This window comes from Hippoglossus hippoglossus, chromosome 6 (assembly GCF_009819705.1).
Source record: "Hippoglossus hippoglossus isolate fHipHip1 chromosome 6, fHipHip1.pri, whole genome shotgun sequence".
Taxonomy (NCBI): domain Eukaryota; kingdom Metazoa; phylum Chordata; class Actinopteri; order Pleuronectiformes; family Pleuronectidae; genus Hippoglossus; species Hippoglossus hippoglossus.
In genome coordinates, this window is record NC_047156.1 from 20,793,826 (window position 1) to 20,819,815 (window position 25,990).

Consider the following 25,990-nt stretch of genomic DNA (forward strand, 5'->3'; position numbering starts at 1 on the left):
TTTAATTTCGATACGTATCACTCACCATATCCTATCATTCTTTTTATGAATGTACTGCATGCCAACACTAGTCCCACCATGTGCAAAACAAATGTGAAAAGTATATTTTTACCATACAGCATGCAATCAGGATTTCCACTTTCACATTCAGACTGGAGATGCAACATCAAACAGATTTCAGATCTGATGTATTGGACTATATTGAAACCCTTTTCCTCTATGTACAGGCGTGGTGTTTCCCTACTACTCTCAGAAAGGACGCTACCTTTTTAACTTCTTCGGGGCCCAACAAGTGTGCCAGGATCAGGCTGCCACTCTAGCTACTTTTGAGCAGCTCTTCGTGGCGTGGGAAGAGGGATTAGACTGGTGTAACGCCGGCTGGTTGGCTGATGGTACAGTGCAGTATCCAATCACAGTCCCACGAGATGGCTGCGGGGGCATGGACTTAGCTCCTGGTTTGCGAAGCTATGGTCAACGCCTTCGCCTCTTCCACAGCTATGATGCTTTCTGCTTCTCCGCCTCTGTCAAGGGTCAGTATAAAGATTTGTGATTTTTTTAATAATGTAAATTTGACAATGTCTTAATTTATAGCTCTCTCCTGCTTTAGGAGGTGTGTACTTCTTAAAGCACCTGACCAAGCTTAACTTCACTGAGGCTGTCCAGGCATGTGCCATTGATGGAAGTCAGATTGCCAAAGTAGGCCAGCTGTACGCCGCCTGGAGGATGATGGGGTTTGACCGCTGTGATGCTGGCTGGTTGGCTGATGGGAGTGTGCGTTATCCTATCACAAAACCCCGGGCTAACTGTGGCCCGCCTGAACCAGGGGTGCGTAGTTTCGGGTTCCCCCCTCTGTACCTTAAATTTGGTGTCTACTGCTATCGGTAGATGCTCTGACTCAACAGGAGACAAAAACATACCGTTCTTACAGCACACTGGTTTAAAGCTCTCCTCGAGGGGGTTAGCATTAGCTGTAGCCTGGATGCAAATTAGCAGTTAGCCAGTTTGTTCATTTCTGAGCTGTTTTAAAGTGAAACCATTGGGTTAATCACTCTCCACCTCCATTAGACTGAAACTCATGTCTCAGTATTGAACTTAAGGTTATCAACTGTTTTTGCACTTGTGCTTTGGCATGGCAACACTATATGGCCAGAAGTATGTGGACACACATGTGTTATAGCTGAATATCTCAATACTAAAACAGAGGGCATTAATATGCTGCTGTAACAGCCTCCACTCTTCTTGGAAGTTCTCTCTAAGATATTTTGGATCCTAGCTGCAAGGATTTTCTTGCTTCAGTCACAAAAGCATTACTTAGATTGGCCACTAAAGTTGTGTGATAAAGCCTAGCTCAAAGTCAGTATTCCAGTTAATCCCGAAGGTGTTGGATGAGACTGAGGTAAGATTTCTGTGCAGGCAAGTCAAGTCAAACCATTACTCCATGGCTCTTTTTTGTACAAGGTGTATTTTCATGTTGAAACTGGAAAGGACCTTTCCAAAATTGTTGCCGTAAGCAACACACTACTGAGCAAATTATGTATTTTTATTGTATCATTAAGATTACCCTGAAAAAAATCGAAGAGGCCTAATCCTGACAATGACAACAGCCCCAGACAAAAAGTACATGGACAGGGATGTCTACATACTACTGGCCATATAGTCTCAACCACTACAACAATCTGCAGAAAAAAACATGGTTTGCTTTTTGCCTTCAGTTATTTTGGCTGCATATACCCCTCACAGATCAAATCAACTTTTTTTTTGCAACCATTTGAAATACGGCTTTGACTTTTCTCCACCAACAGCACTGACTTTAATCCACATATGATTGATTTCAAACTCAGGGAAGGTATTCTAATAAAAACCACTCACCAACCACACCTCAGTCCTTCACCTTCCCTGTCTTTCTTCAACAAGAACATTTTCCTTGTCTTTTTCTAGCTGTGCCCTCCAGAACACTGCAGTCAAACAGTAACAAACGTTTTCACTTTCAACCTTGGTACTACATCTGCAGACCTAAAGGGCACCTTGATGGTCAAGGGAGTGGAGAGTGTCTTTCATTATTTTTGTGTCAGAACTGTCATCTTGGTTGCACACTCACTAACCATAGTTTACTTCCACCACACACTCTCTGTCTCTGAGTCTGTTCATTGTAAATGTTTGTGTATCTGAGTTCATAAAGTATAATGCATCTCTTTTTCATTTTTCTGAGGATGATTAAGAGTAGTACTCTGTGATGGAGAAGTTAGGAGTGTATTGTTGTAATATTTAAACTACCTTGTTTGCATCCATTGTGGAAGAAGAAATTGTGTTGCCTGACACACAAGTACCTTTTTGGGGTTTTTCATTATATACTGTATGTCCACACATTTGTACTATTTTCTACAGATTAATAAAAACACATTCTGAAGTGACAATTTTATATGAGATACATTTGTTGGAAGCCCATAAAAACAATAAATGATGGTGGAGTAGCTCCATGGTATTCTGGTTTATATAAAAAATATATATATTAAGATTTATATATTGCACTTACATGTAGCACTTGTAGGTTTTTGAAGCTAATGTACTTACATGATTCTTGCTGTTCTTGGTTTGTGCCCTCATGGTTGAATGCACTTATTTTAAGTTGCTTTGGATAAAGGCATCAGCCAAATGATATGTAATGTAATGTAATTTTCCACTGATACACATGCTCAACCAATTGCAAGTCAGTCTCAGCTGTCAATCTTAATGTTTTTATATCATTAATTAACTAATTAAACCAAACTTACCAGACAAAGCCTTGATCAAACATTTGTATAATAAGAATTTATGAAAATTATAGAAATCATCAAAACCATCAAAGTTAATTTGACATGTATACTTTTACTATATACTTTTAGTTTGGCCCATGTCGCATTCACTGACATTGACACAGTAGGGTTTATGGCCTATACTACAACCAGCCACCAGGTGGCAATCAAGAGGATTTCCCTTCAATTTTTGGAGCTGGTGTGTTGTCCATCTTAGAAACTAAGATGGACAACGTCTATTGCCGCATTTCGACGCAAATTACCCAGAACTGTCCTGGGATCTTTTTTCAAGGAATGAAAAGGTTCCTGTAGACCATTTTCTTCACCTATGTTTCCACCGAGGACTAGAGATCAGGACAGAGTTGCGAAATTGGCCTCCTGATGTGTGCTCAACTGAGGGCTACAACATGCTGTTCCATTCTAGTCCACCAGGTGGTGATAATGCAGAAGACTATACAACAACTAACTCCTCAGCAAAAATACTCCGGAGGTCCTGAACTTTGTTGTTGGCCCATCTGTCGTAAGATTTCTTCCATGGCTCTATAATAGTTGTACATAAGAATTTCAGTATTTCAACAAATGAGATAGGAAGTGCTTCAGAAACAACTTACTAACCCTACCCTACTACTAGTGTAGAAGAGTAAAAGTATCTGCCTCTGAACTGTAGTAGAGAAGAAATGGAAAGTAAATATATAAATAATAAAAATGTAAATATTGAAGGACAACTTGTTCTTAAGTGTAGTGAAGCAAGTGTTACTTTCCACAGGCATGTTGAACATTACCTATAGTGCACTAAATTTACTGTCCAACATATTATCTGGGTTTGCGACTCTGCACTTGATGATACAAATTAAGAAATCCTAAGTGGCCCTATACTGCTCACCACTGAGTAAACTATTGAGTGTATTTTACAGGGTAAGTGAACAATTAGTTATTTTGGCCACAATTATGTGAGATGTGGGTCAACCCGACCACAACTGAAGGGTTTGAAAAGTGAAAATCTTTAAATGACGGTAAATCTGAGGCAGCATTATTATCAACTTACCTATACTAAAAAAAAACAATCCAAAGACACAAATACACAAATGAAAACACTGACACACATACATTATTATTGGGTCATGGCTGAAACATTATTAATGGTCATTAATTAAATAGATGACATGTTAAGAAAACCTCCTGAAATTCATTTATCAGATTTATTAAATGCATTTCTGAATCACCGCTGAACGACCTGTGCTCACAAGTTGGTACAATCTCACTCACTGTTCAGACAGGAATGCCAGGGTAGAGAGGTGAGATGGGTGAGTGACCCACACAGAACAGCCACTGTATGTAAAGCTAACACACGCCACTCTGTCTGGGGGTGCTGCACTTTCAGATGATTGGAGTCAAACACGTCGCTACGCCCTCCTGCTTCCGCATGCAAACAGACGTCCCAGTGATTATATGGCCTGCAGGTTTTATAAACATCCTATTTACACCTGTTGGCCAAACATGAGTGGACACACACACACATTAACACACACAGAGATTTACAGTCCTACACACACTGCCACATACACATTGGATTCATATGCAGAGGAATGTACATTATGAATGCACAAACACACCACATAGACGTATATACACACAAGACCACATATGTACTAATATACATGCAGGGCTGGTATTCCTGTTACGCGCACACACACACACACACACACACACACACACACACACACACACACATACACAGTGTAGTGATGAAGGTAGTCACTGTAGAGGCTGATAAAGGTGCTATTTACTGTGTGTTCTTTTCACGGCTGGCCTCCGCAGGAAGGTACAAACCAAGCTAAATACCAGGTTTGTTCCTCTGGCTCTGAGATTTCCCCTCAAATTAAACTGCTCCAAGCAAAGATGGTGTTTCCAGAGAGCTGAGAAAAATGTGATTTCCATATGTCAGGTAATATACCATTCTGTAATGCTTGATACCAAGTAGCTAAGGAGTGATGAATTATAGTCTTGCTCACTACAGGACAATAATTTCAGAGACAGATGATTCCAAGTTTTATTTGGCCCAGCACAGTACACGTATACTGTATGTTCACATCAGGATTCGGGATCAGAACAAAATCACAACAGAGGTGACATCAACATTACACACGTTTTAGGTTTTCTGTCAAAAAGCATTTCAGTTTGTTGAATCAGGAGATCCCATAATCTAACTTATTCTTTTTCAAAATGCCCACACCGTTACACCACATGTTGACTTCATGCTGAAATTTGAGCACATTATGTCTAAAATTTTGCACAAACAAAAAAGTTTACAAATATTTGAGCAACAATTACATTTTACTTTGTGGCAAATGATCAGATTCACTCATTTAAGTCAACATTTGGTTGTATGTTCACTGAATTATGAGTGTGAATTGCTGTTTCAGTGTTTCTGAGTTGGTCTGTGAGAAGTCAGACATGGACACAAGTGTCTGCTCTCCAAGTTGAAGCTAATCTTGACCTTTAAAAGGTCATGGTCAACATTTTATAACCTCCTCTTCCTCCTCTTAGCCCCTTCTCCATCTCCTTTGTCATCATTTTAAACACACGCCACCGCTTTCACAGCTCCTTTTCCCTAAAATGTCATTTGTCAAGTACATTTCTCTCGATCAGTCACATCAAACACAACCAGAAACCTCCACAAAGACATATAAGGCTTAAATATAAAATCCAGTTGTGTCGTCACATGTGCAGCCGGCTGTTAAATCAGTCATGTCCATTTGATATTTATTTAAACTAACAAATCAACAATGATGAATTCATGAATTAAACTGTTTGCTCTGTGTAAGTTATCAACAGATCCTGCTGTTCAGAAAGTTGTGAGAATATTTACAGTGAGAAACTCATCATTCAAGCTCTGTGATTCGCTGACGACCTGTCCTGAGTGCACCCCACCCCTCACCCAATGTGAGCTGGGATTGGCTCCAGCTCCCCTCCGTGACCCTCAGTGGATAAGCGGTACAGAAAATGGATGGATGGATACTCATTATTCTGCAAACCCTTAATCTAATAAAAATATGATTCTGGCATCAGACAGTGCTGATATAGATGATGGATTGCTCTTGAGTTGCAAATATAAAAATGAAATGATTTGCAACTTTCAACGACCTAATGAGGTGGAGTTTTGCACCAGTTCAGTGTCCTACTATAAATCTCACTTGTTAACTTAATATAGTTTCCTTGCCGTGTGTCAGCTACAGGTGATTTTTTTATTTTTATTTTGATTACTATTTAAGGTGCACTGGATTCAAATGATTAGCACAGAAGTGACTGATGAATCCCAAAAGTGCATGAGTGCTGACTGTTTCACTCCAGGTTTGTTGCAGTGACTTTAATCACGTCTTGAACTTTTTATTCATCATAAAATGGAACAGCACAATCATGACAGTATGTCTGATACTGCTGTGTTGGCGTCATAGCACAGCGGTTCTCAAACCTGAGGTTGTGACAAAAACAAAATGTGTCTCCTGAAAGATACTTTAATGTTTTTTTTAAAATTCAATTTCTACCACACCAATATATTTTGTATGTACTTCTCATCTGCTGTGACTGTGCTTTTATACAATCTTGAGTTGCTGTAAGGATCAGAGACTTGTGATGATTCAAGTTAAGCAAAACTCATCGCTGTCATTTCAGGAATCACAACCAAAAAGTTTGAGAATCATTGTCTGGACCTGCAATGTAAGATACTTTACTTTACTTTACGTTATTTTCATTCTCACCAGTCTAAAGCACACAGTTGTAGTTCTACAACCCAATAAAAGAAAAAGAAAGAAATGCTAACAAACACAGATCTAGAAAAATACCCTAAGAATTGCTAAAGTCTATGTAACAATGTGTCAGAGAATCCAGCTGCAATTGAAAACACTTTTGTTGGACTGTTTTAGACGTTGTGTGTGTCACTCTTCTTTCACTGTTTGACAGTGTTTAATCGACCTCACCTCGTGTGCAGGGCTGGTAAGGGATTGCAGAAAATTTCTACTTGTGCATTAATGATGCTTGAGAATACTGGATCAAAGCTATAAATTAGATGCTATAAATACGAAGAAGAAACTGCCTTCAGAAGGTGCAGAGTGACACTCAAACATCCAAAACACTTGTCAATTACACTACCAGTGTCTAAATGTGCTTAAGTATGTGTATATACATAAGAGGAGAATGTTATCTTTTTGGTCGGGCATTTGCATTGGTGTCCATGCTTCTTTGCAAAAGGGGTCCTTTGTGGCTCTCTGTTGTATGTCCTTTCAGTCCTGCTCAGAGCAGCTTCCTCTGTTCCTGTTGGCTGCTGACCGCTTTACTTCTTCTCCTGAGGGATCTTTTGTGTAGCCTGTTACTGTTGGCGCCAGCTGAGGAGGGAAAAGGTACGCATACTGATGATATCATGTAAACCGAAGGACTTATTAATTACCCTGAAGTGGCTAAAGGACCCGTTTGATATGCACAGAACTGTCTTTGCTGTGTGCAAATATTACCCCTGGCTCACTGATACTTAGTTTCATGCATTTAACATTTTTTCTAAGGTTTAATCCTCATGTAACCTCAGGGACATTTTTGTCCTTAAGGTGCTCGGATATGAAAACCTTTCAAAGGATGGAAGGGTGAAGTCTCCAACATTAAATAGATACCTCACTCTAATGTGTTTTTTGAGCTGTAAACTAAATTATATGACTGTTCTTGATGATGCTGGTTTTAATATCACATTATTGCCGAATTTATAAAAAATAATCTACATTTATGAGTTGAACATTACTCATAATGCCACCTAGTGTGTGCTGTTACAGGAGTTGTCGCTCAAAGCTATACAACCTAAACTTGGTTTTAGCAGGCCAATTGGTATGTCGTATGTGTGTGTGTTTACGATAAATGTGTGGGGACTGATATTTATGAATATGGGACATTTTTTGCAGCTTGATTGAATTTAAGGGGACTGGTAGAGTGCCACTCTAGTTATAATATATTATTTTGCTCATAGTGTTTTTTTTCATATTATTTTACACTGTATCTGGTCTTTTTTTGTTTTGTTGTTTTCTGTTAAGCCTGCAAAGTTCAGCTGTGGTGTGGGTTACACTGATGTGCTTTAGTTTTTAAGATACAACATTTTTTTCATTATAGATTTTAAATTCATATTTCAGTTTTTCCAAGCTGCAACCTTACCATCTGTACATTCCACTTGTGGTTCCCCCCACTGTCCATCTGGCATACAGCGTATGACAGGCAGGTGGCGCTGTGTATAGCCTGCATCACACTGGTAGCGGACTATAGAGTTGACAGGGTAGCGGTCTCTGCTGCTGCCCATTGGCCGGCCATGTTCCACGTCAGGGGGAGATCCACACATTACTGCAACATTGAATGACAGGTGATGGTTAAAGCTTGTCTTGATGGAGGTCACTGGTTCATTTTTGTCCCATGACCCCAAGTAAGATTTAGTTTTGTGTCATGGCCCTGTGCGCTTTGCCCAAACTAATGTGGATAAACCTTTTCCTGTACATTTGGGCCTCTCGTCCACATGTAAAGAAGGCACTAAAAAGAGATTTGACAAACGCCTTCCAAAGATTTCAGTGTAACCACGTGTACAATGTAAACTGGAGAGTTTGAGAAATTTAGACATTACAGTTTACCTCACGTATGCCCACTCTTGCTTTGTGTCATGAGCATGTGCCAGAAACAACATCAATGGCGGTTATATAATGGTTTCTCTACGTCAAAATCATACAGTAGTGTAGACAAGGTCTTGGGTCGACACATATTCCAACCCAGTAAGCCTACCTGGTCCAGTCTTGCAGGTGAAGGGAAGGTGGTAGTTGCAGGGCACGTCATTCCACTGTCCGCCCTCATGCCAGATCATCACCACACAATTCTCCTCAGAGTTGAAGTAGTTATCGGGCTGGTTTGGCCTCCAGTTCACAAAGGTCTGAACATTGTAATATTTCAGTAAATGAGCACTTGAAATCACTCGTTAAGCAAATACTTGAAGTAAAAAATGACAAGTCTACAATGAATATGTGTGTAGAGGCAATAAAGAAAGTAGTAAACCTCAAAAGGTAGTGGTAGAAGTTCAACCTCCACTGAACAAAATCTAACAGACTATGAACAGCAATCTCCAGCCACACTCACCAGAGGACTTCTGTCTGTCCAGCGGAACTCATTCTGCACATCTTTGTCATTAAGCCCGATCCACTGGTAGTCCTGACCATTGGCTGTATCACAAAGACAGAGATCTTAGCTTCAACACCAATCAAACATGTCATCCCCAGGAAATATGCTACCCTTTTTCATGATGACAGTGAGACTAAAACGTAATTGAAACTAACTTTTGAAAACAATTATAATGTAAAAAATATGTTCGGTCAACCAATACAAATTAAATGATAGTGTGAAATGCTGATGAATGGACAAACTGTAGCCTAGCTCCTAATGAGTAAAACAATATCTCCTGCTACCTTTGTCAGAAGTTGATTTATCTGTTTTATACATATTGGTGTATTGCTGTTATAAGAAATAAGTAGTTGGTCCAATTTAAATCTTCCTCTGGATTTTCGCAAAATAAATATATAAATATATATAATTATCAAGGTCAAGTCTAGAGTCAAGTCACGTCTAGAGTCAGTCTAAAGGCCTAAAAGTTGACGCCTATACTACATAACAACATCGACTGTTGACCTATGGTTGGGGGAACCTTGTTGCATGTCGTGCCTCGCTCTCTTTTCCTTTCAGTATCTCTAAATCATGACATGACATTAACATTTCATTGATGAAAACTAAACTAAAATGTTTTTAGTTTTTCTTGGCTACAATTAGGCTTAAATAAATTGTCCTCAAAAGACTAAAGCTAAATCAAAATTGGGAATCAATACCAATGCTGCAGATCAGTGGTTATCTCTCAAACAGCTACTCACAGTTGACAAACTCCTGCTCCTCCTGGGAACTGATGCTGACCAAGTTAGCATTGAGCACCTGGCAGCGCTGCTCGGCCTCAGTCCAGGTATATCTCTCCTCAAAGTGCAGGTAACAGCTGCCCCTGAACTCCAACCAGCCTTCAGCACAGCCCTGCACCGCTACACACACAAACATACACATTTGGACACAAAATATGGACACAAATGAATGAAAAAAGGTTGAATCTCTGTAGTTTATTCCAATAAAACTTTAGTGTTTCAGCTGTTTGGCTGTGAGTGGTGGTTGGTGACTCACGTGTTGAGCAGTCTTCACCAGTGAAGCCGTTGGGACACTCACACACAGCGATCTCTCCCTGCGCAGAACAGGTTCCTGAGCCACAGGGGTTTGGATCACAAGGATCTACAGAGCCCGGCAACAAATGGAAAGAGACTTAATAGTTCATCCAGTTTATATATAAAAGTATATGATATGGTGAAAGCAGATGAATTACTGCAAAGTCAACACCTAAACAACTTACTTTCAACAACATCAGGCTCCTCCACTACAGCAGGGACTGCTAATGACACTGATGGTGCTGTGGTTGGGGTGGTGTAGGCTGTGTCTGGAGTCACAACATAAAGTGTGCGGCCTTCTTGTTCGTCCTCCCCAAGTCCAGATTGAGCAAGACTAGCAATGTACTCTGAGTAAGTTATTGTAGAGTCAGGCGGCAGGATGACAGAAAGCCGCTCAGTCGTTGGTTTCTCATGAGGGACTCCGCTTCCTGAGAAATGCAAGCTTTGCTCCAAAGTGCCGCTGAATTCATGGTGCATCGCTGACCCACTTCCTGCCCCGCTAACCTCCACCACCCCCCGGCCCTGCTGAGGTTGGCGCTCCAGTGGAGATACAGTCACTTCAATCATCTCATCATCTGTTACATAAATGACATCATCACTGTGCTGGAAAGCATCTCCAGAGGCAGAGCCGCTGGCTGAAACACCAGAAGGAAAACCACTGGGAAAGCCACTGTGGAACCCTGATCCGAAAGGACGATATCCAGAAACCTCCTGCTCACCTGATGGCTGAACTGTCAGGTCAGTGGCACTGTGGTCAAGAAATGAGATGCCAGAAAATCCACCAGAGCCCGACCCAGAGACACTTCCTGATCCGGATGCACTTGATTCGATTATCAAGATGCCCTCCTTGCCTAACAACTGTTCATCGGGTCTGTGCGTTTTTGAGACCTCCACCATCTTTCCATCAACCATGATGATCATCAAGTCTCCTCCACTGCCACTGATGTCCCCACTGCCACTGATGTCCCCACTGCCACTGGTAAAACCTGATCCTGATACCCCAGAGCCAGATTGTTGTCCATCAATCACCTCTCCAGATGCAGACGCACTACCCAAGTCTCCAGACGAGAAGGGGACTGCGCTTCCCCTTCCTGCCTCTTGGGGATCTCCAGAGGCTGACTGGTCTCCAGAGAAGACGTCAGTGTGTCCGCTGTAGGTGATGTCTCGTCCTGAACCAGAGGCGTCACCACTGGCACTGGAGATGCCAGACTCCCCTGAAGTCTCGCCGCTGGCTGAGTGATCAGCGGAACCTGAGCCTGACACATCAACAACGACTGGAGGTACAGTGGCTCTCACTGCAGGATACATTCAGAATATGGTAAAAAGGACACATTAGCTATTGTATTTTATTTTGTCTTGTTTAACAAAGAGATATGTTGGATTGGGATTATTGGTAGCCTCTTTTCCGCAGCATTTTCCAGAAGGTAAGAAGTTAAGTGGCCAAACCAATCACAGGGGTTTTCACCACCTGGTAACTCAAAAGTTGTTCTTATTAATGCCTTATTGATTTTCTATAAAGTATTAGTTAATGTTTTTTAACAATAACGTGGCATTAATTCCAATTTATAGCAACTAATATTTGTTATTAGAAGCTGAATTGTTTCATTACTTTGGTCACTTTTACAGAAAAAACATGCATTTTGATGATTTCAAGGATCGTAAAAGACAAAGACAATTTTACATGTCTCTGGACGTCTTACCAGGAGGAACAACTTGGTGAGTTGTGATGGTTGTCTTGTTGATAAACTCCTCTATTTCAGTAATATTTACACTGTATTCCGTTTCATTGTAGACTACAGTAGTTTCACCTAAAAACAAACACAGGGGTGTTAATACTAACTTAGTAAATAGGAAAATAACTGACTTACAATGATAATATTAAATAACAAAGTAGTTTGGTCATTAGAACCATGCACATTGACAAATATTACAGTTAGAAAAAAAAGCAAATATTGAATGAATATGTCTCACCAGTTGGCGCAAGGTGATCAATTGTAACTGTTGTCTTATTGATAATATCCACTGTCACTATTGTCATATTCACAGTGGTTTCAATTTCACCGTGAACAACTGGGAATTCAGCTGAAAAACAGACAAAATAAGATAAATACCACTCGTTAAGTCAGACACCATCATATCATTTGAAAATTGGATTATTATATTTAGTAAATAATAAGTCACATTACAGAAATGGCTGGTAAATTTTTTGTCTGATGTATCCCAACTCTTAATGTTGCAATGTGTTTCAATTTAAAATGGTTTAAAACTGAGATTATTAAATTTACAATTGTTCTACTTAATCTGGCTAATTCTCCCATCCATTTTCCCAATACTTTTTGTACAAAGGATGTCAACCAGTATATATGCATTGTACCTGTTGAAGTTGTAGCTGGGTAGTGAGACGCTGGTCCAAAAACAACTCTGATTAGGTCTCAGCCAGCAATGTGTATGCTTTTATAGCCGTGCATAGCAAAACTTCAATATCCAGAAATCGTCAGACTTACCAAAGTCTTCTCTGTATCAATTTAGCACTTGATGATGAGTTAATAATGTTAATAATATCTTGAATATAAAATAATCCATCCCTACCTTTGAAACAGTATGCGTCATAACGCGAGTGCTCATCAGGGAATCCTGTCTGGTTGGGGTAGGCGTAGATGATCTGAACCCCCACATGTCCGCCTCCACAGTGGGACCTGGGGGTTGTGATGGGATAACGGACACTGCGGTCCATCAGCCAGCCGGGACGGCACTTGTCAAGTCCTTGGTTCCAGGCGGCATACAGCTGCCCGGTGGTGGCCAGACTGGTGTTCAGTTTCTGACAGTGCTGCACGGCCTCATCATAGGAGAAGCTGTCATAGTCACTGGTGAAGAAGACCTCACCTGAGAGAGAATGAGCATTTAGCACCATCCATAAGAGTCCAAACAGGTCAGATACGACACATATTAAAATAAAAGTTGACAGTTGCTGTAGGGTGTGAGAATGGTTAATGCTGCTCACCTTGCAAACGTTCCACGTAACAAAATACATCATAATGTTCGTTGGCCGGCGTCAGGCCATAGGACCTTACTCCTGGAAGATGTGGCAGATTACCTGCACAGTTATCTCTGGGTGACACAATTGGATACCTGGTAATGAAAGAAGATACATCATGTTAAGGCTTTGTGTTGTTGTATATTCCTTTAGGGATTGACTTTAATATGCAAAATGGAACCATTTCCAGTTCCGTGTTCTAGATGTTATTCCCTGCAGTCTATTGATCTGTCGCACCTGACAGTCTGATCACGGAGCCAGCCTGCATCACATTGGTGAAGGCCTTTCTCGAATGCTGCCTGCAGCTGCAGAGGACTGGCAATGACCGCACCAATACTCTTGCAAGCCTGGTGAGCATCCAAAAAGGTCAAAGTGTACCGACCAGTGATGGGCCGATAGTGGAACACCACACCTGGGAAAATCGATGGAGAGAAATAAGAAAGTTGGTGGTGACTTACAGACATGTTGTCTTGTTTTATCTGACTGTATTTTATTTCTTTTTTTTTACTAAGCTTTACCAGTTTACTAACATATTTATGCATATTTCCTGATGCAGATTGTGGTCATTTATTCAACAGAAATAATGGATCTGGCAATAAACGGGCTGTATGCGTGCATTTGATTTTTATTCTCCTATTTTGGTAACCAAGTACCTTGAATGGTTTAACTTGGCAGTCTCAATCCAAAAGCCCATTTTAAGGATAAAGTATCAACAAATCTACTCTAATACCAGAGCCAAATTTCCATATACTCTTTTCGCTGTTGTGAACTTTTTCTTGTGCTGCTCAATTTTTTTCTTATGTTAAAGAAACAGAAATATATCACAACGATTTTGTTATCGACCACAAAACCCGCTCACCTGTGGGAGCCATGGCAGCATCTATTCCTGTCAGCTCAAGTCCAGTCACACGCACAACAGGAGTCACTTTGGTGTATGTGTCTGTCACACTGGGGGGGATGGGCAGTGGGGAGAGCGTGTCCACTCCTGCGCCCCTGATCTCTTCACCCCCAGGGGAGGGAGACAGACCTGGGTACACCCCAGGGGTGGGTGTCATTCGGATGATGTCTGGAAAAGGCGTGGTCCTTAAAGGCATGACATCTTCATCCTCACCATCTGAAGAAACCAGATTGTAATGACTCACACGTTTTCTCGCCTCATTAGTCAGAAACTTAATCGAGAAATTCAATATAGCCATGACCAAATACCTATTTCCCCTAAAGGATTTACCTTGGAAGCAGATGGCATCAAAACGAGAGTCTGGGTAGGGGTATCCAGTCTGGTTGGGGAAAAGGTAGACAGTTCTCACACCCAGAAGCCCCCCTCCACACTGAGGCCTGGCGATGTTAATTGGGTAGCGCACGCTCCTGTCGGCCAGCCAGCCAGCGTTACACACATCCATGCCAGCTTTCCAAGCCAGGTACAGTTCTCCAGTGGTAGCGAGCCGAGCGCCAAGTTTGGCACACTGATCTCCTGCTTCATAGAAAGTAAACTTCTCCACAGACATTGAGTAGAAGACTCTGCCTGGGAGGAGAGACGTGCAGACAAACACATTTACATGACAGGGAGCAGTGGTGAGTACAGTATAGAGGTTTCACGTGGGCCTTGTTTGATGAGTACCTGATATCTTCTCAGCAAAACAATACACGTCATAGGTCTCGTTGACATCTCTCACTCCATAGGTTCTCACACCTGGGAAGTTCTCCTTGTCTCCAAAGCAACGTTCGCGGGGCTCATGGATTGGGTATCTTGAAAAATTAAGAGGCGGGGTTAGCTAAACCTAACTCAAAGACATAACACTTTTTACATTAAAAGTCTGCAATCGCATTAATTATTTTATTCTTTTTCCATTTCCTCTTGTGTTTGTGAGGCTTTTCTCTCACCAGGTCAGCTGGAAAGTCTAAATTTCCCCCTATGTGAGTGTGAATTTCTTTGACTGCAAACTGTCCACAGTGACCCTGAATGAATAAGTAGTTTAGTAGCTGGAGGGGTGAAAATTACCTAACAGTTTGATCAGAGAGCCATCCAGCATCACACTGGTGGTATCCATCATCGTAGGCAGCCAAGAGCTGGGCTGGAGTGGCGATGGTGGCACCGTTTTGGATACAGGCTGCCTTGGCCTTCTCAAACGTCAGGGTATAGCGGGTGGAGATGGCTCGGTAGTGGAACACAATACCTGTGAGATACAGAGAGTGAGCAGAGGACAGAAGAACTGTATTAAAATATTTGCCATTTTGCCAACTCTTTCCAGAGGTGGGGGGTTTGAATTTACATCCAGTTGAACTCGATGGATGGAATTTAGAAAATTCAAAGGTTTCTTTAACCTTATCTTTTTGTCAGAGGTTTTCTACAGATTCTCTTAATCAATAGAGAAACATATGGCTGTGTAAGATTACAGATTATGTTGTACATGTGCATAAAGATAGAATTGGTCGAAATAGTTTGCAATACTTGAACTGGAAAACACACTGGAATTTAGCTTACTTTCAGTTTGGACAAAAAGTGATGAAACATACTACTTTAATTTTGTTTGTAAACTAAAGTGAATAACATTGTTTATCTTCCTGTAGCCTACCCTGAACCAGGATGTCCACAGAGTCGTAGTTATCCTCGATACCGTGCATCACCTCGCAGCGGTAAGTGCCAGAGTCTTTGGACCTCAGCTCTGTTATCTCCAGAGAGGCATCAGTAGGCACCAGGGGATAGTTGACCATCGTCACTCTGTCCAAATACTCTGTCTCCACCTGAAGCTTTCCCTCTGATGCCACCAGAATGGTGGTGACTTTCTCCTTGGTGACATAGGACCACTTGATGCGGTGGGAGAGTGGGGTAATGGTTGGGGCTCCAGGGTCACTGATGGTGTTGTCCTGGAAGTAGCACGGTATCACTACCTTCGCTCCCATCAGAGGACGGAGAGGCACCTCCATCGGGATGCTGACACGCAATGTGCCGTCCATGTCTGTGAAAATGGTATTTCAAGGTTTATTTCTTATTTTTTTAATTCATGGTGAAGATGTATGTTTTGGCAAAATCTCAGTCACATGGGCCGTAGCACAGTCTATATAAAAATGGTAAATTCTTTGGTTGGACTTCTCAGCCTTAGTATGACAAAGCATGATTTTAGTGTGACCTACACACACATTCACACACTAATGATTGCAGAACTTACAAATGAGGCAGGAGCAAACAGGGGTTAAGGGTTTTTGCTTAAAGACAGGCCAGGGATTGATCCACCAGCTATATCTACTATATATGGATGATTTGTTCTACCAACCGAAGAAAACTTAAATAATTATTTCAAACATCTACTTCTTCCCAGCTTATACTGCTTGCTACTTTTTTGGGAGGGGAAGTATTTCTTATGACTTTGAATATGCTAAAATTTAAAAAAGGAACAAAAAAGACAAAAGCCCCAAGAGACTGATACATCAGTCAATACATCTGCTGCACATTTAATTACTTTTATCAGATAGTAGGTTTCATAAGACACAACTTTTATCTTTAATAATAATAATATTGTATGGAGTTTTTCTATTTTCAACTTATTTGTTCTATATTCTGTCTTTATGCTTATTATAATTTCTTAGTACATTTCCCCTTGCGCTGCTACTTCCTTGTGTTGCTCTGTCAATTTTGAATTTCCCCTATGGACGATCAATAAAGGTACATCTCATCTTTATCTTATCTTATCATCTTGTTTCCAAGGCATCTGGAGAGAAGTTGGTAATTTTTACAAACAGATGATAAGGCAAAGACTTAGTTTAATAATAAAATCAAATGCAATGAGTGCTCATTTGATTTTTCAAACTTACCATCATGATTGTCAAATGATATTGTTGCCTGGATGAGGGGCAGGGACACACACAGCAGAAGCAAGGGGGTCATCGTTACCTAAAAAAACAGTGGAATCAAGTAAAACTTTTTTTTAAACTGAAACAAACTTTCTAACCTATCTTCACCAGAAATGCTCATTGAATGAACACTGAAGCGAATGTTTGAATGAATGAATGAATGAATGATTTATTTATCCCTAAGTTCTCTACCTCCAAGTTTTTTAACATTCATTATCTGTGGTTTCCAGCGCATTTGGTGATTACGTCAACCTCGTTAGCTAAAACAAATAGGACGTCAAGGGTCTCTTGTATCATTTGGAAATATCATAGATGCTTGGAGAGGAATGAAAGCCCCTCTCTGTCTCTGGGCACAGGAAATGTCTTTATTGCTAAAATAAGTTCAGGCAGAGAAAGGGCGAAGTATGATTCATTCACCTGAAATGCTTTTTTCCGTTTGTTAATGCAAAATGACTGTTGAAGTGAGGTTTAGTTTTTCCAGCGTACTAACTGTCCTAGTGTTTTTTGTTTGTGTGTGTGTGTGTGTGTGTGTGTGTGGGTGTGGGTATGGGTGTTTGTTTGAGTGGGCACAGTGTGTCTTTGTTTCTTTGTTGACAGTATATTTACACTGCGTGTATACAGGGTAATGCTATATGCTGCTGTCAAATATAATACGATTTGTATAAATTTAAATACACCATACAGGGTGGCCTGTGCCATCCACTCTGACTGAGACTGAGGATCCTTCCCAAAAATAGTAAAAACCTGCGCTGAAGTTGAAATGTCATTGTCTGTCGTGTTGGGTCTGTCAGTCCACAGCTTTTATGTACAATGAAATATTTTCAGAGCTATTGTGTTAATTTTAGTGCAGTCTTGTACAGGTATCCATGGTACCCACCCAGAGTATGAATCCTCATGACTTTGTGATCCCCTCACTTTTCTTTCATTTTCTCCAGGTCAGAATTAAAATTTGCTGAATGCATTAGTTTGTGACCAAATAACGGCAAAACCAAAAACATTCCCATCAGCCAGTTGTGCTCTATCCTACTATCCATTATCTGGGTCTGGAGCCAATTCCTGCTGCCATTGGGAGAGAGTGGCGTAGAACACCCTGGACAGGTCAGCAGCGTATCACAGGTCTAACATACAGAGACAGTTCACACTTGTACGATTGTGCTTTATGTTTAGTGCAAATTACTAAACTAAGATGGTCAAAAAGCTAAGCATTATGCCTGCATTGTCATAAGTCATTGTCAGACATGTCAGAGGCAGGAGGTAACGTAATAATTCTGCTGCGGAAATCACGTGTTTTTGTTTACAGCACATCAACAATGGCATCAGCTCTAGTCACCACAAACTCTCTTGACATCTTCGTCGGAATCTTCTACGTGTGTACCACCACTGTTTCGCTCGAAGATATTTGTTTTCTTTTGTTGTTGTTTTTTCATTTTGCCGTTGTAAAGGACACATTGGAAGAACGTGGGCAGTGATGGTTACATCATTTGAAATGGTCATGTGTCTTTTCGTCCTTGCAGCATAAATGAGCCTTAAGCAGCCTATTGCTGCTGACAGTGTCACAGAGCTGCTAACGTGGTTGCAAGCACCAAAAAAAGTGTAATTGATTAAGCTTCAATAGTCCAAATGCTGCCTCTGAAGGATTTGTTTGTCAAAAAAAGTTTCTTCCTCAAACTATAATCAGAGACTGGCAACTTCAAACCAAAAAGTTTCAATATCACAAACCCACATCTGTCAAACCCTGATAACCACATTGCTTATTTTCTCTCAACTTTCCACTGCTGTGACGTGCAGAACAGTCAAACACACCAAACCTTTGCTGAAGTCCCAACTGAACACTCATTGTGAGGCGTTCACAAGACCTGGGGCGGGCTGCAGTTCATTCCTAACAGCCACAGAGAGACCTTTTGAACCAATAAACCTGAAGCTCACAGTTGTAGAGCGTTTGCAGTTGCTGAACTGAGGTTGGCAGCCCACGGTGGTGAAGGTCCAAAGGAGCTATTCACTAACCCCTCAAATTCAGCATTAAAAAACACCATTATGTGTATATTTTGTATTTAACACACAATCAAGCATTCAAGCTTTATTTGTATGTTATCTTTCATACAGCTTAGTGTAATTCAGACAAGCTGATAATATGGATACAAACTGTTTCCACATGGCTAACTTTTTATAGTCACATTCATGTGTGTGTGTGTGTGTGTCTGTGTGTGTGTGTGTGTGTGTGTGTGTCTGTGGGCTGCTAGCATTCTTAGAGTTCCACAGATCCAGCACACAGTACAGTAGGACTGATATTTGCGCTGCTGTCTAAGATGTGCCTGAGAGTGAATGTTGGCCCAGTTTAAGCGGAAACATAAAATACCGCAAAGTATGTGTAGACAGAGAGAGAAATCCACTTCCTGTAATATGTTTATTATCACACTGTAATGTTCAGTGCAGCATTGCAATGCCATTGTTGTAACTTGCTGATGATTCCTGATTTCCTAGCCTTTTCTGGATTACTCTGTGAAAAATGTCTTGACATAATGTGTTTCGGAGGTAGAAGCAATCAATATTTAAATGTGCAGCCAACAAAAGGAATATATAAAGTTTATCTTCACTGAATAGCAACTGGATATAATTTTATGCAATCCTGATTTTACTTGAACACTGACCACACCCAACCAGCCATCAGTCAATCATGCTGGGTGTGGTCAGATTTTAAAATTTCAACTAGAAAGTGCATTGAAACTGTGCTTTTCAGCCAAATATGACTTTTAATAATAATATAATAATAGGTTAAATTAGAATATATCATTGTTTATGAAAAGGTGATTCATTCATATATTTTCTTGCCGTGACTTTGCCTAAAAAGCCCTATTTTCACTGGGCCTCACCAAAAAGGGATAAAGACGGTAAAAATCAGGCAGTCAATCAAACTCTGCTCACACAGTCCTGATACACACAGAATGCCAGCAAAAGCTTCCCCCATTTCTCCAACCAAGCCAACCAAAACCTCCACGTCGCTCTCTATCCAATCATTGAGCAGATCCTCGGCTCTCTTTAATGCATCATTTAAACTGCGGCCACTTCGTGATGTGCACCAGCATTCGTGAGCAAGCCACGCCAGGGCAGGTCAATCAGCCCTTGCTCCACAGTGCGCCCATTTAGTTCAGTGGGATGGCTGCAGCTCCCCTGTTCGGTCGCTGTGGTATGTTCCACTCCCAGCTGAGGAGGACAGCAATAAGGCCTTGGTCTGTTCCAGCAACGGACAGGGGCAGGGTCTTGGAGGGGTGCAACCCTGCCAAGGTAAACACAAGGCAGGCATCCAGGGGAGCCCCCTCCACCCTTTACCACCACCACCACCTCACTAACTCCCCCCTCCACCCACTCTCCTGCAACCCTCCAAAGTCCCTGAGCAGCAGAACAGAGTCGACATTGATACACACACACACACAGGAACACAGACCAACACTCATGGATCACCAAGGGGATGTGTGGGAGCGCACGTCTGATGCCCCTGGTAAAGAGAGAGTGTGTGTACATATATGAGCACTGACACACACTGTAAGGCCTGTGTTTGAGAACACACACGGACGACACTTGTACAGTCAGATGGGTGGAGAGAAAAAATCATATTCATAGATGCTAATGGGATCATTAGTGCAGTACATGTCTTCTTACTTACTCAGCAGACTACGACCGAAGACATCCATGATCAGCATTACTCAGTTAAATGTATCAAACACATGCACAAGTAGACACACACACACACACACACACACACACACACACACACACACGCTCACACACACACACACACACTGATGGATGCAACAAGTCTATTTAAGCTCTCGCTTGAGAGTTAATTCTCAAAGATAGTTTAGTTATTTGCTTTGACTGACACCTGAGAATTGTAATTATCATGTGCTCACACAGCCTGATGTTACCATAGTTACGGGATGTCACTTTTTGAAAGTAGTTGCCTATTTAACATTGTTTTCCCAAAATTAAAACGCCGCTTTGTACCGCTCAGGTGCTCCACTCAGAATCTGAATTCAAAATTATTTTCCCTCCTTTTCAATTTAGGAAGGATGCCAGATCTCTCTCCAACGTGGCAATGGTGTATGTTAGAGCTTGTGTGACAATATATTGATTCTCTATACTGATCAGAAAAGCAGTGACTGAGCTGTATTACTCATGTTTAGCTCAGTCATATGTCATGCAGGGTCTACTAAGTGCCGTGAGATCAATCTAACAGGGTTGTTAGATGATTATGTTGTAAGAAAGTAGAACAAACATATTCTGTCATACAAAATAAAACATTTTTTAAACATTGCTGGATAATTTGACCTTTCCACGCCTCAAAAGATCATTCAGAAAAAAGATTAAAACCCCTCGCTGTTTGGTTTGAGTGGACAAAATAATTAGACATGAATGCAACCACTGACAAGTAGACGTTGCCTAATTTTACGGTTTTACTAATCAAAAATATTGTGAACATACGATCGATAAATGGGAGTTCATTGAGTACTGTCATTATCTGATCAGTTGTCTTGTACAAACACATTGAATTCAGACACTGAGTGATCATTTGTATTGTCATGCAGTGCCATTCATGCCACTCTTCATCCAGAGAAGCCATCCAGAAAAACTGACCTTGTAAATATGGATTCATTTCCATGTATTACCTCTACTCCTCTTATTTTAGACTCATTATACTGCACATTTGAAATCACCAAGGATACTCTCCCTGGCATAGTTATAGTGTTCTGAAATTTGACCAACAATTCAAACACTGACAATTAGTTGCAAACAAAGTGGATTATATTCATAAAATCAACGCTGCCATACTTAGAAACCAAGTGAGCTTCCTGCAAGTAAATCTCCTATACGATAAAATGTCCACAAAAATGGACTTAAAGTTGTTAACAGTCAGAATCAAATCACATTTCCTTAGTCTTACATCAAACCTGACTTCCATTTGTTAACAGGTAACTTCCCAGGGAACAGAACTGCTTGATATTGCAGAAGAATTTTCCAAAAGTTACCTTTAGTTTGACAAAGTACCTGAATCAATACCTATCCACCAAAGCAAAGGCTGAAGAAGAGTCAGAGTTTCCCCCTGAAACCCACTCACAGTATTCCTTCAGTGGTGAGTCGTAAACGTACCGTTAATGCTCCAAAGCTCCCAGTGCCAGCGACTCCAGGGGCCTCTCACTCCTGCCTGTGTAGGAGAGCAGAAAGAAGCTTTATTCAAACTCCGCTGCACATTTAGATGTTGGACAGAGACACGGAGAGGGAGGGAAAGGGAGAGAGAGAGAGAGAGAGAGAGAGAGAGAGAGAGAGAGAGAGAGAGAGAGAGAGAGAGAGAGAGTGTTCCTCTCCTGCCAGTTGGTGAGGTCATACAAACAGCCTCCAATATCAGAATGCAGAACCAGAGAAAATCTGAAGGGGGAAGAAAGGATCTAATTATCCCAGTGTTTCTACAGTTATTGGTCACTCTGGTTTAAATTATGGTTGATGTTGCTACACACGCAGAGCAGAGTGTGGTAACTACAAAAACTGTAGTCGAATGTCGAAGTCCAAAACCTTCATGGGTGGGTGTGCATGTTTAAAATAAGCTGACAGATATCATTTATTTCAGATTTATTATCAGTGAAACCATTTAAAAGTATTATTAACTCGTACAAGTGGGTTTAACATTTCGAGAAAAGGCATTTTTCAAAGTTTTCAATAAGACATTATCTTGAGATAGCAGATACTGTAGATAATGTTTTGCATCTGCACTGATAGAACAAAGGCGGTCCTCCTTCTCTACTGTTCTACATCATCAAGTTGAAATATGTATACGTTTACAGTGCTGCAGTAAAGAAAGTGGATACTAACTGAATGGGGAAAAAAACAGCAAATTTGAAAATAATATTAGAGAAAAATTAAATGTGTTGATCATATTGTCAAATATCATATCTCAAGTATGTGTATGTATTTGTGTGTGTGTGAACACTGTGCTTGTATGTTCAACTGCAACATGTGTCTGCTGCTAGTGTCTGTGCATTCATTTAAACATGCTAATGTTGACCTGAGGTTGAGGAAAGGCGTGTCTCCTGTTCGTCTCCCACCAAACTCCATTCAGACCCGTAAATACTGGCTGTGTGCTCCGTGCACTCACTGACGCACAGTCATCGTCCACGTCTTCAAAGGGAAAAGTATTAAGAGACGATTTACTCTAATTTTGTGCTTATTTGCAGACCTGCTGTTTGTTCAGCAGCTGCACACAGATGAAATAGAAACACCAGGTTTACTCACCATCATTCATGGCAGTCAGCTGTTGCTGGGTAACGTATCTCAAAGAGCGGCACAGAAAGTTAGACGCCAGATTATTTTTAAACCTCGCCACCTCCAAACATCTATTTTATAGATTTATGCTGCAGCTTATTTTACACAGGGAAAGTTTGCCTGGTAGCACATGCCCTTTATTATCGACATTCTTGTGCACATTCATAGTTATACGGCCTCTACAAGCACAGATTTCTATTGTTTGTGGCTGAGCAGCTCCACTGGAAAGCTGCAAGGCGAAGGCAAGTCAGAGTTTCCCACTGTTCAAGCCAAAAGGTGTGGAGATTTAAACCAGTGATCTGCATTTTAGGTCAAAACCTTTGACATATGAGTCAAAACTCCAAGAAACAATGTCTCTCTGAGAAATGTGTGACATTCACAGTTTTCCTACTTGCAGAATCTATTAATAATCACAGAGAACCTCACATTTGATGTTGCTGTGATCTCAGACAAGCATGTTTTAATTTGTTTCATTTGTCTCTCTCAAGGTATAGCCAAGACTTGTGTTGAGTCAAACCCTGCAGCCACTCTGTGACACAAGAAACTGAATGTCATACAAAGGAAAAATATCAAGGCTCCTTCTACGCAACCATTTTCCATTTCCACTTCACACATCGTGGAAAAACTAAGTCCATAAGTTTCTCTGAAACAGGGAGAGCTATTCAGCTTCTCAAAATCTGACTCAGATGGTCAAAATATCAGTAACAAGGTTGTGTCTATGTAAGAATTTCTTTCACTGTCTGTTGGAGTATAGTCAAAACAATTCCATAAAACAAAAGGACCAATTCAAGCCGACTCCTCAGAGTATGATTTGGACTTTATTGAGTCATTAAGTGCACGGTTCTGCTCACAATCTTACAGCAGGGTTTTGATATAGACCGAAATTATTCAAATCAATGTAGCAGAATGAAAGGTTACCTGTCTTCTTCCAACCGTAAAACTATTGTGCAGTCCACCTTCATGTCCACCCTTGACTACAGAGATATTCTGTGTTGTCATGATGCCCCATCAACACTTCAGTACTGTGTATCACAGTGCATCACGCTTAATAACTAATGACAAATTTGGTACTAACCCTTGTTCTCTGTACCAGAAGGTTGTAAGAATACATTGCCACCTAATGTTATTCATTTATAAAGCTCTACTGTTGCAGCTTCCAAGCTACTTCACATTTAGTTTTACAGTACACGATCCAGTTATGATCTAACCCTAGATAATATGCGCACAAAGATTGGCAGATTGGGTTTCAGGTATTGTTCTCGGTTTAAATGTAATGAGCTACAATCCACCCTCCAAACAGAGTCTCCCATTCCTCTTGGCTTTTTTCTTATTAGATGTATTACTATACATTTTTTTCTTCCTGTCTGTGGTGCTGTTTTTGTTGCTGTACTGCCTCATAAAATGAAAAATAAATAAGATGTCAACCTAAATCCAAAAGTGAGATGCTAAACCTTTATATTTTTATGAATGATAGCTTTGCACAAGTGTTATCTCTGAGTTAGAATCACTGTTGCGACCTCTCACACTCTGCTTATACACTCTGTCACGGGAGCCGTTGACCCACAAGACTTAAAGGCATTTGAGGAACTCACCGCTTACTGCTGGCGTAATAAATGGTATTTAGTTTGAAAATGTTTAAACTTAAGTTTTTTTATTTCACTTGGACATTGTGTAAACCTTAAGTGTACTTTTGTTTTTTTCCCTTGTTAGTGCTAAGGCCTTAGGACAGGACGAGATTATAAGCATGTGTGGACAGCTGCTGGTCAGAAAACCTGCTACAGACAGTCACAGAGGAGTCCTCCCCTTTTGTCCTGTGATCAACACATTTATTATATATTCTGTACATGACATTTGACAGTGACTATTTCAGATCTGCCATGAAATTTACTTCTTTTGTTGCCCGGACAATGAAAGCCTGTTGGCTGTTATCGTTCCATGGCCTGTTACCACCCACAGAACAAAGTTTAACATCTAATGCGGCAGTAGGAACAAAAAATTGCTCAGTATACTTGCTAATTTATGTATTTCTATGAAACTTTTGTTTAAGTGTAAGGAACATCACCGCCTCTAACTGTCATTTAAGCTGTTTTCACACATGTCCTCCGGAGGAACTCTGAAGAATTGGATCTAAACTTCTCCACAGTTTGCCTTTCACACATGAACAGCACAGCGGGAGATTCTCCACTCAGAGTTCACAATAGCAACAAATCCACTGGAAGATTCAGGGGAGGGGTCTTGCAGCAAGCAGAAGCAGGATGTAACATAATCATTCTGCTGCAGAGATCACATGATTTTATTTACAGCACATCGACACCCGTGTTTGCTCTTATCACCACAAACTCTCTTGACATCTTCATCTGTGTCTCTTATACGTGCATGGCACTGCTTTTTTATCCTAAGATATTCGTTTTGTAGTTTTTTTGTTCATTTTTGCATCTGTCGCGTGCTGTGAATCCAGCGGAGGATCTCCTGCTGTATTCTCACACTTTCTGCAGATTTTATACTCGGGGGCAAGAAACTCAGAAGGCTCTCACTCGGACATTTGCGTTAAAAAAAATTTTGTCCATTAAAAAATCTGTTCTCAACGTGATAATGGCTCAACATTACTCTGTTTTTCACCTGAAACATACAGTGCAATTTAAGATTAAACTTCTCCTCCAGTTTGGTTTTTGATATGACCATTACTAAAGCAACAAATTTGAAGAACTGAACCGCTCTTTTGTTCTGTCTGTGGCGGC

At 40.8% G+C, this 25,990-nt stretch overlaps 2 protein-coding genes across 2 annotated transcripts; one reads left to right on the top strand and one right to left on the bottom strand.

Annotated features, from left to right (window-relative positions):
- The first annotated feature begins 207 nt into the window (after nt 1–207).
- Nucleotides 208–2,268, top strand: LOC117763702 (hyaluronan and proteoglycan link protein 3-like). Its single transcript, XM_034589062.1, has 2 exons — nt 208–530; nt 608–2,268. The coding sequence occupies exons 1-2, from the start codon at nt 440–442 to the stop codon at nt 883–885; spliced, it is 369 nt and encodes a 122-aa protein (XP_034444953.1). The 5' UTR covers nt 208–439; the 3' UTR covers nt 886–2,268.
- Nucleotides 2,269–4,828: 2,560 nt separating this feature from the next.
- On the bottom strand, nt 4,829–22,224 carry acanb (aggrecan b). Its single transcript, XM_034588946.1, has 19 exons — nt 22,086–22,224; nt 16,902–16,980; nt 15,665–16,048; nt 15,091–15,265; nt 14,710–14,837; nt 14,320–14,613; nt 13,951–14,205; nt 13,329–13,503; nt 13,059–13,186; nt 12,647–12,940; nt 12,029–12,139; nt 11,758–11,865; nt 10,243–11,352; nt 10,020–10,124; nt 9,725–9,883; nt 8,943–9,025; nt 8,595–8,739; nt 7,983–8,165; nt 4,829–7,174 (listed from the first exon to the last, which is right to left on the bottom strand). The coding sequence occupies exons 2-19, from the start codon at nt 16,972–16,974 to the stop codon at nt 7,083–7,085; spliced, it is 4,002 nt and encodes a 1,333-aa protein (XP_034444837.1). The 5' UTR covers nt 16,975–16,980; nt 22,086–22,224; the 3' UTR covers nt 4,829–7,082.
- Between the last annotated feature and the right edge of the window lie 3,766 nt (nt 22,225–25,990).

Bases quoted from the DNA above. Each gene is read 5' to 3' on its own strand.
- acanb (XM_034588946.1), bottom strand. From the start codon at position 16,974: ATGACCCCCTTGCTTCTGCTGTGTGTGTCCCTGCCCCTCATCCAGGCA. The intron at 13,504-13,950 runs GTGAGCGGGTTT...CGATTTTCCCAG, and splicing joins TGCTGCCATGGCTCCCACAG to GTGTGGTGTTCCACTATCGG. The intron at 7,175-7,982 runs GTAAGGTTGCAG...TTCCCTCCTCAG, and splicing joins ACAAGTGGAATGTACAGATG to CTGGCGCCAACAGTAACAGG.
- LOC117763702 (XM_034589062.1), top strand. From the start codon at position 440: ATGGACTTAGCTCCTGGTTTGCGAAGCTATGGTCAACGCCTTCGCCTC. The intron at 531-607 runs GTCAGTATAAAG...CTCCTGCTTTAG, and splicing joins CTTCTCCGCCTCTGTCAAGG to GAGGTGTGTACTTCTTAAAG.